This window comes from Mixophyes fleayi, chromosome 1 (assembly GCF_038048845.1).
Source record: "Mixophyes fleayi isolate aMixFle1 chromosome 1, aMixFle1.hap1, whole genome shotgun sequence".
NCBI lineage: Eukaryota > Metazoa > Chordata > Amphibia > Anura > Limnodynastidae > Mixophyes > Mixophyes fleayi.
Genome location: NC_134402.1, coordinates 319,232,549 through 319,252,215, shown reverse-complemented (window position 1 = coordinate 319,252,215; position 19,667 = coordinate 319,232,549). Strand labels below are relative to the sequence as shown.

The 19,667-nt window shown below is 42.2% G+C and overlaps 1 protein-coding gene across 1 annotated transcript; it reads left to right on the top strand.

The window, feature by feature from the left end:
• The first annotated feature begins 3,367 nt into the window (after positions 1-3,367).
• On the top strand, positions 3,368-13,962 carry LOC142153495 (telomerase protein component 1-like). The gene is made up of 8 exons (XM_075210883.1): positions 3,368-3,454; positions 4,402-4,605; positions 5,902-6,114; positions 9,824-10,024; positions 11,410-11,631; positions 12,333-12,428; positions 12,641-12,729; positions 13,842-13,962. The coding sequence occupies exons 1-8, from the start codon at positions 3,368-3,370 to the stop codon at positions 13,960-13,962; spliced, it is 1,233 nt and encodes a 410-aa protein (XP_075066984.1).
• The last annotated feature ends 5,705 nt before the right edge of the window (positions 13,963-19,667 follow it).

Here is a 19,667-nt window from a genome sequence, read left to right as displayed (position 1 = left end):
TCTGCCGTGCGCGTGCTTTTCGCCACGCCTACTTCCGCTGTGCATTTGTTGCTCTGCCACGTGTTACCTTCCATTTGCCACAATTTTAAACAATCATTATTTCTATTTCTCTTTTTCGTTGACTTAATCAACCATACTTTATCTTTTACAGTATTTAGTACCTCTGCATTAAAACTTCCTATTGTTGGGAAAGGCCTATCACAATCTTTGGTCATCTTGACCCACGTGTCACAATACGCAGTTGCGTATGCACCATATTTTGTACACATGAGAAATCTCGCTGAACCAATAGGACCTTCCTTAGGCAGTCCACTGACCATCTCTAACGTATGCTTAGCACCCATGTTGAACAACACCACTCTACACGGAACACAGACACACCGCAATGCTCTGTTCCTTCCGGCCAACAATTTCAAACCTGTTGCTACAATCACCGCTAGAGATCTCTAATGCTCTTATGAACGTATTTCCAATAGTCGCGTCCACTCGCTTTCTCTTGTTCCGAACAAGAATCCCTAACACAGAAATAGTTCCTCGATAGCCCGGCTATCTCAAATTCCTGTTGAGTTTATTATAACTGGGAGAACAAAGTCGATACAATCAACCCACCTTTCCAATTTAATTCCTCCTAGCTGCTTCACCAATTCGCACTAACGGTGCGGTTAGATCGCACTGCCTACCAATACTAATTATTAGCAAACCTTGCGATCTATTGGTAGCGCTTTGCGAAAACCCGGTTTTCGCATTCAGTATACCTGCCCTGTATACCGTCCTTCAGTTGGGCAATCCGCCTCGTCAGACAGCAACTGAGCACAATGAATAGTAAACAGTGTATCTACGTTACAAAATCACACACTATACACCTTTTCTGCGCAGAAAATCAAAAGTTCCCAACAACAGTAATAATATCTCGGAGGCTTTCACAAGTAATTATACTATGCATATATAATATCTATCAAGACGATTGTTTAACCACGTGGCAAATCTACCGGAAGTTCGCGTACGCACAGCAGGAAATACACATACGCTAAGCAATGCAATACAGTAAAAACGCACAATGACAGTAAAAAGAAACAGTTTTCTCTTTTGTCCCTAGGTTCTAGTTAGCGTGCCCTAGACAATGCAAAACGGATATTCGGTTTCACAACACAGAGTAAAATTCAGGTTTTGAACACATTGCATTCTTACCCGTTTATGACGCGTCTCCACCCTTTGTTGAGGAACCGAAATCCGTTAGTCTTGCGTATCATCGGCAACGAAACCTCCAAAGCTCACGAGCCCCCAAATTGTTATGTGCGTATTGTCGCTAACCAATAACGATTGTCGAACCTCGATTTGTGTTTCCAACGCACAAAGATTTATTCGCAAATAGTAGAATAATATGCTCAAGCGAATAAATAAATACAGCCATTACTTATCGCAGGCGCTCTGGATCCAGTGTGCAGTCATTCAATCCTGAAGTCTGGGGACAAGATGTCTGAACACTAGATGTGAAGCTGCTGCTTATATACACACAGAAATACAGTAACACAATGAAGATGGTATAGCTTGCATCTATTGGTCCAGGTCTCAGGAAGGTCCAAGGGGTTGTCAATCATTGGCTAGTTCATCCTAAGGAATCCAAAGGAGGGGGTCATCTCTCCAGGGGGTATGCTCGGCTCTTCCCGCCAAGATTCCTTAGTCTTAAGTAGTTCATAATTCCCTATCATTCATAACTTGTGTATGCACTCTGCGATTCCCTCGCAGAGTGAACCACACAGTAGGATATGTAAAGAGGTTTATTATGATACCACTCATGATATGATTCCTTCAACCTGTTCCGTGTATTTCACTAATATGCATGTAACTCTAATATAACATATAAATACTACTATATTTCGACATAACTGACTATGTGTTGCAACTACCATTAATGTGTACTATTTTATTAGTATGCGTATTTGTGCGAATGTATGGTAAAAGACCAATTACTGTTGCTACCACGTGTAGTGGATGCGTACGCCCTTTCACGCCGTAGCGTGCCCTTGTACGCCGTAGCGTACCGTACGCATCTTTTCAGACAAAGACAACCAAGTTTGCTCGACTTTAATTGAAATGACTTTATCCAATTTGCTGACTTCGACAGTACAGTATGCATTGATTAAATATATGGAATATATAGTTTACTTCAGAGGGTGCTATATATATATATTATATCCAGGAGAGAAGAGAGAGACTATGTTGTAGTCGAGCACTCTACATTTACAATATTCTCTAAAAATGTCCATTTGTAATGATTATATTTAAAATAATCTTATTTACTTTCACACAATTGTTAGCATAAAATGTAAGATAAGTATTTAAAACAAAGATAATGTGGAAGAAGGTGTGTAGAAAGACTTGGGTTAAAACTTTTGAACCTTGTTTGGTATATTTCCAATATAAATATTTTGTTTGTCCTTTCCCCTTGTTTTATATTTCTGGGTGAAAATAGACAGAATTTTTTTTTTTTGTATCCTCCACAATGTGTTCTAGTTTCTGTTTCTCTGTTTTGGTACAATAGCCTCCTGTCTTCAATATTCCTGGTATATTTTGGAGGCACCAGGGGGTCCTACACAATATTGGGCAGGTGGTTTTAATGTTGTGGCTGATTGGTGTATATTGCCATGCAGTTGATACCCTGGACAGTGTGGGATTAAAGGAGCGCAGGCTTATTTCTTTTCTTTTTCCCCTACCTCTATTCTGAGGTGGGGTAAAGGGGAAGGGTATTGCTCCATAGTAAGCTGATGGACATGAGAAGGCTCGCATCATAATAATTTGTCCAGGGACTCCATACAGTATGAAAGTTAGTTGGAGTGTGCTTATTTCTTTCCTATATTGCTTAATGCTGTCTTAGTCTCTGTTGGCTAGATGAACAGCTTCTATGTGGCTAGAGGTTTACAAATCAGCCCTGTGATGCATGTCTGCTTGAGAGGGGGTGCATTTGATCTTAAATGCATTTCAGTATTGTCTGAAGCATAGGTGTTCGTTTAGGATTTGCAAACACAAGATTCTGTGACATGGGTGCAGGCTTAAAGTTTTGATACAAATATGAACTAATAGCTCATACTTTCATTTTGCTAGATACACACAGATTTGCAATTGTAAGGATAAGTGCTGACAATAGCTGTGTTTTTTATTTGTATACATATAGAGCATTATTTTATTTTTTTCTAAATATTTTTTGTTCAGTATCTTTTCCTTTGAGAATACAGAGACGCTTCTGTGTAACTTGTGCAGTCTGCACAAGAGGAAAACCTATTGTCTCTCCCCCAACCTTCTGCTCTTGTGGTTTGCAGACCGTGAGGATGTTCTCTTGAAGCTGGGAAATTGTTGGAGAAATGAAGAAATGAAAGAGATGTTGCAGCGGGTTTTGCAAGAAACTGCCAAACTCATTGACGTGGCTGCTTTTATATTTATTGATGCTGTAAACCAGGTGAAGTAAATGTATTAATGCAATGCTGCCTCCTTATACTCCACATCTTTATACCACCACACTCCTTTATCACCAGGTTAATTCTCTGTCCTGCATTGTTAGATGATATTATGAGGAGAGAGATAGCGGAATGAGCATTAGGCTAGGTACACACCGGCCCGATGATTGCACGAAAAACCTCCCAATCAACCGACATCTTACCGTTTGGTCAGATATCGTGTGAGTGTGTATAGTGACCCGATGATCTAAAGTCATCCCAAAGTGCTGATCATCGTTTCATTTGGTTGGTCGTACTGTTTAATATTTTCCGACCAATCACCAACCGATCATGTAGTGTGTATGCTCTCATGCTCATGCTCACGATCTCCATAGAGTTTACAGAGTCGTGTTCTTTTCAGCCGATGCTAGCGATGAATGTCCCAGTGAATAAATGTAGAAAATGCTATAGAAGGAATAATTAATTTGTTTGTTCTGAGACAGAATGTTTTGTTTGAGAGTCATAGAAGCTAACGAAATGCATTAGGACATGTGTATAGCTATAACAAGGCAGTTTTAATCAGTGTGACAATAATGAATGAATGAATGAATGAATGAATATTGTGCTGTCATTCTCTGAAGACTAGAGGACCAGATGAAGAGCACAGATCTGAAGGTAAATTGTGTCAGTGTGTATGCATGAATTGCCAAGATTGATACTGCGAGGGAAATGCATTAGTAAAGTGGTACAAAAAAAGTTTTTTGTTTTATAATATGTTAATATATATATTATAATATGCTTTTTTTATGTGAACGCAAATTTTTTTTATTCTTACATACATAAAATTATTCAGCACTGTGTGGACGTCTAATGTGTATGCAGTAATACCTCTCTATGAATAATAGCACTGTTATGTACAAATTTGTACATTGCCATATTCAGTGTGTTTACGATCTTTTACGTTTTTCAGCTGTCTCTCCCATCTGATGTCTCTGACCTTCTCTCTTGGCTGAGCACCCAAGGATTTCTTCCTCTGTCTTGTAAGTGTGTCATCAGCTGTACCCCAACCTCTGCACTCCAGGAACAGCCTTCACCTTATTGTCTTTATCTGGATGATCTTTCTCTGGAGACAGCACGGAGTCTGGCAGTCTTATACCTGTCTCGCTATAGTAAGGTAATAGCAAAACCGTTAGATGCAAGAGCAGTGCCATGGGCCCATGTCTGCATGTGTATATATATATATATATATATATATATATAGATGGATAGATAGATAGAGATAGATAGATTCAGTGGCGCACACAGGGGGGGTTTCTGGTTCCCCAGAAACCCCTCCCCTCCGGGAACCAACGGTACTCCACAGCAGCCGCGGCACTGTCAAAGAAGCGTCCGCGGCAGTGCTGTATTGTAGTATAATACAGCACTGCCGCGGATGCTTCTTGACAGCGCCGCGGCTGCTGTAGAATTCAGACTCGCTGAAATGGAGCTGCTGAGATAGATGTTCGCCTCTGAGATAGTTGTTGTTCAGACCAGTCAGCAGAATGGGGAAGAAATGTGATCTAAGTTACTCTGACCTTGGAATAATTATTGGTGCCAGAATGGGTGGTTTGAGTTTCTTGCTGATCTCCTGGGATTTTCATGCACAACAGTCTCTAATTTACAGAGAATGGTGACCAAAACAGAGGGATATATATATATATGTATATATATACACACAAGTTAACCCGTGCATGATACTCATGCATTCTAGTCAAATCAAGCTACTTAAGGTGTTAAAAAGGTTCTTGTCATGCATTTGGGGCTAGGCCAGGCCTCCTCAGGGGAAGAGCGTTACTTCCCGACGTAAGCGCCCTTTTTTAACGTGGTTTTGTCCACATGTCACCACCTCATCATTCTTCTCCATCACCTCATCCTTCATCTTCATCGCCACATCCTTAATCTCCATCGTCTTACTGTTCTAAAACCTCTCGATACACAACATTTCTGCTAAACACCTTATCGCTGTGCTCAATCAGTATTCATAACCTGCACTTTCACATCACTGCTTCTCCGTACTCGTGAAAATGCGACATACAATTGTCCATGACCAAACACAGGCTCTGGTAAATAAATACCCACACGGTCAAGAGTTTGAGCCCTCAACTCGTAAATTTAGCCTTTACTACCCCTCCCACAGGGGGAAGGGGGGATGATGGAAGTTAACTGACTTCACTATTATAATTTTTTTTGTCAAATAATGTCAGTATACCAAATTTCAGGTCAATTGGATGAGCCCTTTCTGAGAAAATAGTTTTTTCCACACACACACACACACACACACACGCCGCTAGGCTTATATATATTAGATATCTCCAGAGAAATATTTGCTCTTCTATACATTAGTAACAATCCCACCAACATTGTTTGCAACAAACAAACACTGGAATAATGGGCATTTTTATTTGTTACGTGTACCCTCTGTTTCATATAGACACTGAGCTCTGAGCAGCTTCATCAACTTCTGCATGAATCTTCCTCCTCGAACCCTCTGTGGTTGTCACTTGCCTGTGAGGAGCTACGTGTCTTTGGTGTGTTTGAGATGCTGACCAAGAAGATTGTAGGATTACCTGACACACTGCAAGGGCTGCTGGGTAGTATCATCCAGAGGCTAGTACAAGAAGACCAGAGTTGTCGGGTCAAAAAGGTGAAGGACAGTTGCTTTATAATTCACTGATTGGACAACTACTTATGAATGCTTTCTCTGACAAAATAACAACAAAGACTTAATTTACTTTGAAACAAATTGAGTGCCATATTTATATTACAATACTACTAATGCCATTATTTGTGTTTCCCTTTATTTTTGTTCCCCACTGTACATTGTCTACACCGCTTGATCGTGATTTCATTCTCCTCCACTTCACATTGTTATTGATCTGCCACTGCTCTTCTCCTTTTACATTGTCCACATTGCTTTCATTGGTTTCACTGCTTTGTCTCCGCTTCTAATTTGATCTGTTCCACTTCGGACTCCCTTCTGCTGCCCTCCTCTTTGTACTTCTCCCCCTCACCTTCTCGCTTACTCCGGCCGTTCTCTTATTTCCCTGTCTCTCATCATGCCGCCTCGCTCCTTTCCTATACCCATCCTCTCCCCCAGCCCCCGCCAAGGGCCCATATCTCTCTATCCTATCTCTCACCCCCCCCCTCGCTCCATCAACCCTGACAATCTCATCCATATCACCTCTTCTTCATCCCTCCCTTTTTCGTGTGCCCTCTGGAACTCCAGGTCTGTCCGTAACAAACTCCTCCATTCACGACCTCTTCATCTCTAACTCTCTTTATCTTCTTGCCATAACTGAAACCTGGCTTACTTCTTCTGATACTGCCTCCCCTGCCGCTCTCTCCTATGGGGGCCTCTCTTTCACCCACTCCACCAGACCAGACGAGCGTCCAGGTGGGGGAGTGGGCCTCCTCCTATCCCCTAACTGCACTTTTCGGGTCATACCCACTCTACCTTCCCTCTCCTTCTCCTCCTTTGAAGTCCACTCCATTCGGCTCTTCTCCCCCATCCACCTCCGCATCTCCGTCATCTACCGTCCCCCTGGCCCTACCTCTCTTTTTCTCAACAACTTCGCCGCCTGGCTCCCCCACTATCTTTCCTCTGACCTGCCCTCCATTATACTGGGTGACTTTAACATCCCTGTTGACAACTGTTCTGACCCTGCCACCATCAAACATCTCACTCTTTCCTCCTCCCTTGGCCTCACTCAGTGGACCTCCTCCCCTACCCACTGTCTTGGTCACTCCCTCGACCTTGTCTTCTCTCACCTCTGTGATCTCTCTGACTTCTCCAACTCTCCCTTCCCACTCTCTGACCACCATCTCCTCTCCTTCTCTCTGTCCTCCTCCCCCTCTCCCACCTGGCCTAAAGCCACCCTCACAAGGCGCAACCTTGACGCCATTGACCCCATCTCCTTCTCCGCCTCTCTTGAAACTCTCCTATCACCCCTTCCCTCTCTGGCCTGCCCTGATCAGGCATCCTCTCTCTACAACCAATCCCTCACTACTGCCCTGGACACCATCGCCCCGGCCTCTTCTATCGGCCGTCGTCGCCTTGCTCCCCAACCCTGGCACTCCAAACTCACCCGCTCCCTCCAAAAGTGCTCTCGCACAGCTGAACGTCTCTGGAGGAAATCTCGTTCCCTGGCTGACTTCCTTCACTTCAAATTCATCCTCTCCTCTTTCTGCTCTGCCCTGTCCCTTGCTAAACAATCCTTCTTCAAGTCGCTCATCTCTTCTCAGTCCTCCAACCCCCGCCGCCTCTTTGCCACATTCAACTCCCTCCTCTCCCCCCCCTCCCACTGTCCCGCCTTCCCTCTCGGCATCTGACTTCGCCTCCTTTTTCTCCTCCAAAATTGAAGCCATCAGACGCAACATCTCCTCCTCCCACCCCTCTCCCCCCACTCCCACCGCTTCACCTCCCATCATCAACCAGCTGTGGTCCTCCTTCATCCCCACATCAGGTGAAGAAGTTCGCTCCCTTATTCTTTCCTCTCCACCCTCTACCTGTCCTCTTGATCCCATCCCCTCCCACCTCCTTCGCTCTCTCTCTCCTACTGCCTGCTCCTACCTCGCACACCTCTTCAACCTATCACTCTCCTCTGGCGTTGTCCCATCCTCATTCAAACACGCTCTTATCTCCCCTATCCTTAAGAAACCCAATCTCGACCCCACCTCTCTTGCTAACTACCGCCCTATCTCTCTTCTCCCATATGCCTCCAAATTACTTGAGCGGATTGTCTGCAGCCGCCTCACCAGACACCTCTCTGACAACTCCCTCCTTGACCCTCTCCAATCCGGCTACCGCCCCCTCCACTCCACTGAAACAGCCCTGGCTAAAGTTACCGATGATCTATCAGCCAAATCCAAGGGTCACTACTCCATACTCATCTTCCTTGACCTCTCCGCGGCCTTCCACACCATGGACCACCCCCTCCTACTGCAAACTTTTCTCTCACTCGGCCTCTCTGGCTCTGTCCATGCCTGGTTCACCTCATACCTTGCTAATCGCTCCTTCTCCGTATCCACGTCTGGTTCTTCCTCCACTCCCTCCCCTCTCCCTGTTGGGGTCCCTCAGGGCTCTGTTCTCGGCCCTTTACTCTTTTCGCTCTATACTTCCTCCCTTGGGGCTCTCATCTCCTCTTTCAGTCTTCAGTATCACCTATATGCTGATGATATTCAACTCTACATCTCTTCCCCTGCTCTTTCCTCCTCCCTCCTCTCTCGTGTAACTGACTGCCTCTCAGCCATCTCATCCTGGATGTCCTCTCGCTTTCTTAAAATTAACATCTCCAAAACCGAATTCATTGTCTTTCCCCCACCCAGGCTCCCTTCCCACCATGACCTCTCTATCGTTGTTAACAACTCTACTATCTCCTCTGTCACCCAACTCCGCTGCCTAGGTGTCACTCTAGACTCCTCTCTCTCTTTTGCCCCCCACATTCAATCCCTTGCCCAAGCCTGTCGCTTCCAACTCTGTAACATTGCCCGCATCCGTCCCTTCCTCTCTCAAGATGCCACCAAAACTATCATCCATGCTCTCATCATCTCCCGTCTCGACTACTGCAACCTCCTCCTTACTGGCCTCCCCTTGCTCCCGCTTTGACCCCCTCTGCTCTATACTCAATGCGGCTGCGAGACTCATCTTCCTCTCACGCCGCTCTTCCTCTGCCTACCCTCTCTGTCTTTCCTTACACTGGCTCCCCTTCCCCTACAAAATCCTTTTCAAACTCCTCACCACCACTTACAAGGCTCTCTCTCAGTCTACTGCCCCTTACATCTCTAACCTCCTCTCCATTCATACTCCCCCCCGCTCCCTGCGCTCAGCCAATGATCGCCGCCTCTCCTCCACTCTGATCACCTCTTCCCACTCTAGAATCGAAGACTTCTCCCGTGCTGCCCCCCTTCACTGGAAGGACCTCCCTCGCTCCATTCGTCTCTCACCCAATCTGTGCTCCTTCAAGCGGGCTCTTAAAACTCACCTGTTCCTTAAGGCCTACCAACCATCCACTTAACCTCTCACCTCTTCTGGTTCTCCCCTGCCCCCTTTCTCTCTCCCCTTTGCTTCACTGGCTCCCTTATGTACCTGATTCTGTTTACCTTCCCTTAGGATGTAAGCTCGTATGAGCAGGGCCCCTCTTCCCTCCTGTCTCCATACCTGTTCTTCCGCTCCGTCTCTACTGTATCTGCCTGCCTGGAGTTTCTGAAGTACTGGTACTTTGTGTTTATTGTTCTGTACTGTCTTACCCTGTATAGTCTACTGTTTGTACCATGTATGGCGCTGCGGAAACCTTGTGGCGCCTTACAAATAAACGATAATAATAATAATAATAATTATTATTTTTTGTAAATAGCTGCTCTGCCTGGTGAAATGCTGCCAGGAGGGTGTAGCTGAGAGAGACTTGCAGGGAGCAATGTCTTCTCTAGAAGGTGGTTCAGAAATACCTACAGTGTATTGGGCCTCACTCCGCAGAACTTTGAGATGTCTTCTTCGAACAAGCCGGGACTATCGAGGGAGAGACACTCTCAGCTTCTTTCATGGCAGTGTAGCAAAGGTAATATTGGCTAAGGCAAAATATGGGAGATTCCTGGCTTCAATTCAACTGAATGGTCTTTGCATGGTATGTTCAGAACTCCACCAAACTAATAAAAGTAAATTATCAACTACATGTATGTTTTTGGGCACAGATAGCAGTGCATATGCATTATATCTAAACGAAATTTGACAAAATCTAAAAATTAACTTTATATAATGGGCTTAAAATATCACAGGGATTAAGTGGTTAAAAAAAAGCTTTGTTTCCCTTACTAAATTCTCTAGTCAAGAGGAATAATGTGATAAAAGGATAAAGATAATATCATGGGACCGCATGCCTAAATGGTATTTTGTTTTTTTCTTCCTTTTAATGGCACTTCCTTCCTTACACCAAGCTACACATTAATTTTTAATTTGTGTGCCTTAGCCACATTATGTATGTGTGTTAAGAACAAGGAGATAAATAACTCAGGAAAATATTTTCATTTCTAAGCAAGAGGCTGCATTAATAAGCTCTCATAGCTATTCTTATTGGCCATCTTGGGAAAATTGTCTCCTACACGGTGGTTGGAGTGAAAATCAGCACATGCATGGACTCCACCTGGCCACGCTCAAACACGGCACAACTGATATTTGGGCTTAGTTGCTCGGCAAGCACAGTGCAAAAATCCCATCTCTGCAAAGTTCATACATTAACATCTTTGGTGTCTTTGAGATGGAATTGGGACCTGTTTATGTGCCTGGTGTGCATGCATTCCAAAAACTGTTTGATGTAAAGTCTTGTGTAAGCACTGCCTTCCTGTGTCTGACCGCTTTATTTGGAAACCTTTCAATAGTATTGTCATATAACTGCTTATTTTGCCCTCTTTCTATTGTCAAACAATTCAGGAAGTAAGGTGACAAATGGGGAGTGTCTTATAAATGTCTTGAGTTTATTATTGTCGTTGTTTATTGTTCACGTTGACATTTTTATTACATTAATTTTCAGTGTGCAGCTGTACACATCCTCCTTCCCATCAAAAATGTGAAAAACTGAATAAAGACCAGATGATAAATTCTTCACATCAGTAACTCAGATGTTTGCTTTACCCGCACCCCTATTGCTTAGACATTTTTTTTTATTTAACCACTTTTTTTTTAGTATTGTTGCTCAGTTGTAAGCACAAAATAATTCACTTAAAAACCTAAAGCCTATGAAGTGACCCAGTACAACCTGTCATGCTTAGGCAGCTAGGGAAAGCTTTAATTAAGGGACCCAGCTGTTACACAGATCTAATGGGGTCTATATATTCTAAAGCTGCCAGGTAGGAACTTCAGTGTAATAAATCAAATTTACCTTTACGATGTTAAAATATGAGTCTTCTTTTACTCCTCTTTGTAAATGCCCCATTTTCCTGGCTGTAGGCAGTGGAGCAGTGTCTGCTTAGTCCTGACAACTCTCACCAGGTGTATTTAGTCAGTATGGCTGATTACTATGAATACAACTGCACAGATGATGCCACGGTGGTATATCAGCTGCCACGCCTGCTGCAACAAGCTACACTGAATGGCCGACTGGTACACTTCTTGAGAAAGGACCCACGGGCACGCACCATTCAAGCTCACACCAGAGCACAGTACTTAAAGGTAATAAAACATATATGCAAAATGTTTCCCATTTGTAGACACAGTTCAGATATAGGTTTATATCTGCCAGATGACTGTGGGTGATGTCGATGTGTGGACCCAGTGTGCTGTTTGCAGTAGATGATGGCTCATCTGTGGTATAGAGTCTATTCGGTGATCGGTCTTCATCCGGGACCTCTGCAAGGACATAATGGTCTTGCTTCAAGAAATCCACATATCATGTCCCAGGATACACCCACTACTACACCAACAGCTAACAGTGCTTAAACCAGACAACAACAACAAACACAAACATAGTTAGGGACAAACAAGTGGTCATGAGAGTCAGCACAAGTTCCAGGTCAGAATACAAGCTGCAGGTCAATGTCACGAGCAGACAGATGGTCAGGAACTGTCCAAGTCAGTAATGGGTAATTAGATGAGCACATTGACAGCAGCATAGTATAGTAAAAATACTTGTTGCTCAGCTATGTGCATTGAACTTCCTTTTAAATCCAGCACCTGCTGACATCCGTAGACAACATGCCAACATACAGCAACACATTCAGAATACAAATAAAAGATATAGGCTAATGCGTAAATTACGAGGAGCAAGGACTTAATTAAGTCTGTTTGGTGGAAAAAATCTACACCTTACATATTTGCTGCCATTATTAGGTAAATGGAAGAGGAGTTCACTCTTTCTTGTGTGTATTGTGTAGGCTGCACGTTGCTTCCACGTTTGCAGGGATGGCTTCCTCAGGTCTCCAGCTATGATCTGTGGCATGTGTTCACTGAAAACTGGAGCATTTGGACAGGTGAGTTAATTTAAATACACAGACCATGAACTATTTCCAATATTCTATGTCCTTGATTTTTCAATTTGCTTCTGTTATGGTGATCCTGTTGTTAATGTATATTTCCAGCCACATTACAATAGTTGTGAGATATTATAGGGTTTATTATCGTGTTCACTCCTCTACCTAATGCTTCTCAGTACGTAACCTATAGCCATCTGTCTCCCCTGTAGCTGTTTCTGAACAGACAGAGCTGTGCCCTGTGTGGAGTCCATGTCGCCATTATGGGTAAAGAGGCCTTCTTGTGTCCTAAACATTTCAGGTAACTCAGCTGTCATCATTTACATTGCTTGTGTAATACTCCCTGGATCCGGCACTCTCAGGGGTGTTGTGGTGTTCATCTCTGACACAGTGCCTCCACCAGAATCTTCTTTATAGCTTGTGTGGATGTGGATAGTGGGCTCTTCCACCAGGAAATAATTCAGACCCCTTGTACCCGACACAAGCTGCACTTTGGGTACACACACACAGACCCACGTTTTTTTGGTATAAACCACCTCTGTATATTTTTTCTAAGGAAAAGGGGGTTGGTAATGGTGGATGGCAGTGTAAAAACACAAAGACATAACAATGAATTGTAAAAACCAGTTCAATAACCAGTCAATAACAATAAAAGCAGTATATTATAAATGTTAATAAGATTATCAACATATCTCTGCAGTTATTGGTGTGAATTTAAAATGGCAATGGCTTTCAAGGCGGCAAGTTTTGCGTTGAAAGCCATTTCTATTTTAAATTTCCATGCAAAGTCGCCGAATATCGAATACTTGCAGAATCCGCTGGTTAATATATTTACCTCCTGGTCTCTCTCTCCGACATGCTGTCACTCTAGACTAGCTAGCTAGACAAAACCTAAACCAAATAATATAATACTGTAAATGTATAATTACATGTGATTAGCAGTACTTGTGGATAAGTGTATATAAGCAGTTGACCCCTATGATAGCAGGTTGGTGGGCACAATGTCCATTGTATTATACAAAGACACACATACCTGTCACAGTTGGTTATGAAGTGCATTGGGAACAGCAGTGTTTGCCTCTATCCAGGCTTCCTCTTGAAAGAAGTTCTCTCCACTCTGATGCAATTCATCAAGGTCTGGAGCTTGCCTCTCTGACAATGCACTCACTTGAAATGCCCATATAACAGGTACTTAACTGTTGACAGGTAGCAGATAAAACATTCCCCACATTCAGAGCTCTAGTTTGCCCTTCCTCATAGGATTCTTGCTGGCTGTTTCTCCAAGCAGCACAAAAAGCTCTATCTCTAGGAGCCCCGACCCTCATTCCTGGGTCCTGGCACTGGGGCTACACTTGTATTCTCCTAATACTTGTATGCTACACTTATTCTCATAACAATCTCTTCTCATTTCAGGATTGGCAGAACTGAATGTCTGACATGTAGATCTCCTATCCTGGGGCTGCCACCACCATATCCAGCTCTTCTGTGCCACATGTGTGGCTATTTTGAAACTTGCATTGCCATAAATATGTGACATTTTCCATTTGTCATTCATTTTTTCTTCATCAACCTCTTTAATTTTCTATTTAGAGTGTGTGGTGTTATCTCAGTATAATAGTTCTCTGGTGTTCTACACACATGGTAGGCAGCCATTTTCAGAAAGTAGTTTTCTGTGATGTCACTGGTGTTTAGTGAATTCATAGGTTACAATTTCATGAATATTGCTTCATATAACACAAAATGACTGTCTTCACTGTGTGCAAGGGACTGGTACACAATCATTTTTATTAATGTTTTTGTTTTGATAAGCCGTAAAATTTTCTTCCAATTAAAATAAGGTTACAGTTGTTAACTCTAATTCGGTGCTGTAATATATTTGCTTTAATAAACGTATTTTTTTTTGTCTGTACAATATTGATAGCTACTCCCCGTAACCCTCCCAACCCATCCCTGCACATACACACACCATCATCCCGTACACGGTACTCACACCCCCATCACCCCTCCATACACCCAAGTACACTTAACCCCTCCCCTCCACCCCAATTTTTAACATATCCCCATGAAATCACACCAATTTCCCCAATTGCAACCCCATCGCCAACCCTACAACCCTCAACAATTATTCCTCAATACCTCTCGCCTCAATATGCTATATTTCCCCAAAAAGTAATATATTTGATTAATCACACAGATTCATAGATTGTTTATTGATTTAGATAATATAAGCAAAAGGCCCTCCTACTGCTCTTAAACAGCTTTCAAACCCCCGCAAGCTCAGCACCCATCCATCTGCCCCTAGCTTAGTGAAAAGTCATACCCATTTATATTAGTTAAAGTAAAACTCATCACCTCCTATATTATCCATAACAACGCATGAAAGTTATTTATAATGCATTTAACTCCACACATTAATACACAGACCATCCCATGTCAATCAATGCCCACTTCCCCCGCCTCCAAATCCATTCCCCCGCCCCTCCCCAAATCCCATTGGATGAAACACACAGAACACAGGAGAAGAAGCACGGATTACTCACAGACCAGCCATATCCCTGACGAAGTCCACGGACGAAACGCGTTGGTTACACCGCATACCACTATCAAAAAGAACTCCCCGATACTCCATTGATTAAGCAAGCTCCGAGACCAACACCTGGACACCGCCCGCAGCACCAGCATAGCACCCACACAACCAACCCACCAAAAAACGAAGTCTTGGTGAGAACCGCTCCGCCTCGCAGTGGAACGCACTGTGCGTTCCATCCACATACCGGAAGTTCGGCATTTGGAAAGCATATGCGTTCCAAGTGCCGTCAGAGGAAACAGGAAGCCGCTCAGCCACAGCTACAGTGACCGCTCGGTCAACGCTACAAACAACACCCGGGAAGCAACTTCTACACACAAGTATAAAGCCTATCCACAACCTCCGCCAGGAAAGACACCTCCATCGGAAAACTGCTCTTATAAGAGCTTTTAGAGCATAAGCATTTAACGCATCTCTCCTACACCCACCTACATAGTACCTACCCTAGTCACACACCCACATACCTAGTCTCCACTCAATCCCACCAAACATACAGTAGATTTCCCACACGACACATAGCACCACATCATATCTGGGCAACCCCTGCTCAAAGACACATACCATCACATTCATCATCTCCACCACTCACCAACCAAATACCTAAGAGCTAAACACAGAGAGCTATAAACAGGCAGCAATACTTTCACTGCCATACTGCGAGCTCTAAACACTGAAAAAATACAGGGCTATAAACACCCCTGTCCGGCATAGCCTCCAGAGCTATAGATACTGAGGAAGCATAAGGCTATAAACACCCCCGCCCGGCTTAACCACCAGAGCTATAAGCCAGAGCTATAAGCCACTCACCACACTGGTAACGGTACCACCATCACAACAATATACACCGCATTAGAGCTATAAACTAGGCAAAAGGGCTATAGACGCAGAACTGCAAAATAAGCTATAAACAACTGCTAGTAGCATAAGCATCCAAGTATATTGTCTGTACCGTCTACTGTGTTCTCTCCCCCCCCCACTTTCCACCCTCCCGCATCCCTCTTTATCTCCACCCCAGGTTGCGCCACGGCAGAAACAACGATAAAATCTTGTAATGTATGCAAACACATCATTCTTCAGGTCATGTGCAGCCGAAAACTGTAGTGGGTCCCTCTAGGCTAGCTCACTTTCCCCTTCACCCAGGGGTTTTTATGTTTTACTTTGTGGACAACATTTATTGTGACAGGATGGGCTTAGCCCGCTACCCTGTCTGAGAGGGGGATTTTAGAGATTTGTCTTGGGGTCCATCCTACCGTCAGAACCTTGATGTTTTTTGACAACCACACATTCACCACCTGTAAGTGTCAACTGTGCACCGCTCTGGGGCCCCAGTTATAGGAGAGTAGTGGCTGCCACCATCACCACCACACTCCTTCATCGGCACTTGGAACTTTTGGGTGGTGTGTGTGTGTGGCAGCACCTCCTTGCTGCTGACTGTGGGCAATTCCTCCTGATCACTTACTTAGGATCAGGACTGCAGGATAGCCGGCAGAGCTTTGACTCATAGGGCTGGTTTCAACATTAGGGCAGTCTGGGGACAGATTAGAGTGTTAGCTCTTTGCTGAATTTCCATAATCTACAGATGATATAGGGGTCTTGCATGAATAGAGAAAGATTTTAACTGTTTATTGCTCAACTATAGCTCTTACTAGAGCTGCTACCCACCACTGAAAGGTAGTAATGATACACACTTTGCATGGGGATTTGCTGCCATTTTTTATACCGTTTTTACACACAAGTTGCCAGGGGGTAATACAGCCCTTCGTCCCTTTAACCAGTCCAGGTTGATTCATTTATTATGCACATCATTCAGCCTAGAACTTTTCACACATTTAATATTGTCCTCGTGAGCATGTGGGGGGGGGGGGGGACTGAGTGTTCTTCTGAAACTAATGTACATATTCCTCACTATCTCATACTTGACACCTAAGAAATACAAGGACAAACTTTATTCAGTAATGTCTACCCAATATACTACAAACCTTGTGAAGACTGATAAAGACCTTTACACCAGAAGTATCCGATTTTATTTGGACCTCCAAACTTTTAAGACCAGCTTGTCAAAAATATGTTATCCTCAACACGACTCCTTGAGAGTATGGGAAAGGGCGGTAGTTCTAATAAAAAAAAAAAAAAAAATTGCCTTGCCAACCCAAAATCTCTGCACAAGTGCTCTAGCGAAATTGATTCCTAACGTTAACCTTACCTCCTGGAGATTGGATCATTAAATAACATCTTCTCTGCAGACTCCTTCCTGCCCCTCCATCAATTACAAGAACGGTTAAACTTTTGCCAAGTACCTGCCTGAGCTGGAGAGATGCAACAGGGGAGAGAAGGGGCATGCAAACGCAGACTGGGTGCACCAAAGGCGTGTTCACACAAATGCGGCTCATGCAGAAACGCATATACATATGTTAGGAGGCGAATGTTTTGCACCTGCTATAGGGTGCACTGATGATCACTTACTGTAAACCAGGTGCATATACTGCTGATGCAGAGGTGGACACATCTTGAGATGCGTATGGCAATACACTTGTTTTCCGAGCTTTTTTTTTTTTTTTTTTTTTTAGTTACTCCCGTTTTGCATCCAACCGTGCATCAGCCCCTAAATGTCCCCCGCTACTTCAATAAGAGAAATTAAATTAGATATTTTTGATTAAGCAAAGGGATTGTAGTTATCCCACTCTCATCGAATCTCCAAATGCCTAAGTCACTTAGAGATGAAGGTTGAACTCTACTTTACTCATGATAGATTGCACAAAATGCAACCCAACCAAAATTCTGTTGGTGCAATTGAAATGAGAAATATCTTGAGAAAAAAGTTTCATCAGCACCAGGTATCTGTGCATCCCTAGGAACTGCTATATTACCAATTATTTTTATCACTTAGTTTTCACTTTATCTCTACTAAAAGGTGCAACCTTTTCTCTCTTTCTGATTAATTACAACACACAAAAAAGAGAAAATAAATTAGCTTTTTTATGGAACTCTGGATGTATTGAAATTATGCTAAAATATTAAGTCTTTATTAATAATTCATTAAAAAAGTGATCCATTGTTTCTTGATTTCAGTGAAATATTTAAATAAAAGTTGTATTTATGTGATATAACTGAAAAAAAAAATATTTTTGGTAATAAAAATGCAGAATAAACTGCAAGGCCATGTGTCTTTTTTTTGTTTTTATTATATCATAGATTTCATGTTTGTTTTTTTTTATCTTGAGGTCAAGGAAGTTGACTGTTATTTTATAAATGCCTTAGGTCCATTTCAGGTTGAATTCGTTGTTAAGTTTCTCTGAGAATTCGTAAAATCTCTCTCACCATCCCACAAAAAAAATATATCATGGATATATGTCAACCATAAATTGACATGGCTGGTATATCTATTTATGTAAAAACAAGTTGCCAAACAATATACCTTTAATTGTTGAATAGAGACATCTGCCTTTCTACATCTAATTTTAATAATCTTAGAGAGGGGATAGATTATTGCCCAAATTTTTCCATTTTTGATCCCTACTTTATGATCTAGTAGTCTGAAAGACTTATAGAGGGTAGATTAGTATTAAATATTTATATTATCCATCTATACTTCATACTTTCCTAAATATAAATTTAAGAGACAAAGTAAAACATTTAAAACCATTAAATATTAAGGACAATCTTGAAAAATAAATAAGGATTATCATTTATGATAAATAAATAAACTTGATGAGGTGGAGTGAATCATAATAATTTTATTGATGTCCTTGTGAAGATATTCAATAAAAAAAAAAAAGAATATGATTTATAATTTGAACCATGTAATTTTTTAAATGGTGTCTGAGTGATACATATTATGTAATATGAGAATAAGCAAAATAGGGTAGATCAAAGAAGGTCTATTCATCTTAATGACCTATTCATTAGGACTATTGATTTACATTTTAGAGATGTGTATAAAACTAGAAGAGTTTATTACCTAACAAACTATAACAGAATCACATTTATAAAGTAATGAAAAAAGTTTATAAAGTTTTGGGTAATGATTCTAAATAAACATGTAATATTGGACTATAAAATAGGAAAAACTATATCGGCAAATTATGTATAACGTGAAATAGACATGATCATTATTTGTGAAATCGCAACACTATATGGGACTATATATTTGTTAAATAAATTAAATGGAATTATTACTAAGCTACTTTAAGGAATGTGTGTATATATATATATATATATATATATATATATATATATATATTTAGAGATGTGCACCGGCGACTTTTGGTGTCTCGTGTTTTGTGCTTTGGATTCGGATTTCCGCGATGTTTTGGGTTCCCATTTGTTTCGCAAAACACCTGCCGAAAGGTTTTGGTTCGAATTTAAGGTTTTGGATTCGGATTTTTTTTGAAAAAAAGCATAAAAAGTTCAAAAATCAAGTTTTTGGGCTTATTTTCACTCCTACGCTATTATTACCTCAATAACATTCAATAACAAGCATTTCCACTAATTTACAGTGTATTCTGAACACCTCACAATATAGTTATTAGTCCAAAACGTTGCAACGAGGTATCTTTCTGGACTGCGTAGTGGAGTGGTCCCCACAATATAAATTAAAAATCCTGAACTTGTATGATTCGCACCAATAATGTACCTGGACTGCGTAGAGGAGT

What these genes read in the sequence shown, in the direction of transcription:
- LOC142153495 (XM_075210883.1), top strand. Translation starts at nt 3,368, where the DNA reads ATGAAAGAGATGTTGCAGCGGGTTTTGCAAGAAACTGCCAAACTCATT. An exon ending in AGAGTTGTCGGGTCAAAAAG is followed by an intron (nt 6,115 to 9,823) that starts GTGAAGGACAGT and finishes TTTTGTAAATAG; the next exon opens with CTGCTCTGCCTGGTGAAATG. An exon ending in AAACTGGAGCATTTGGACAG is followed by an intron (nt 12,429 to 12,640) that starts GTGAGTTAATTT and finishes TCTCCCCTGTAG; the next exon opens with CTGTTTCTGAACAGACAGAG.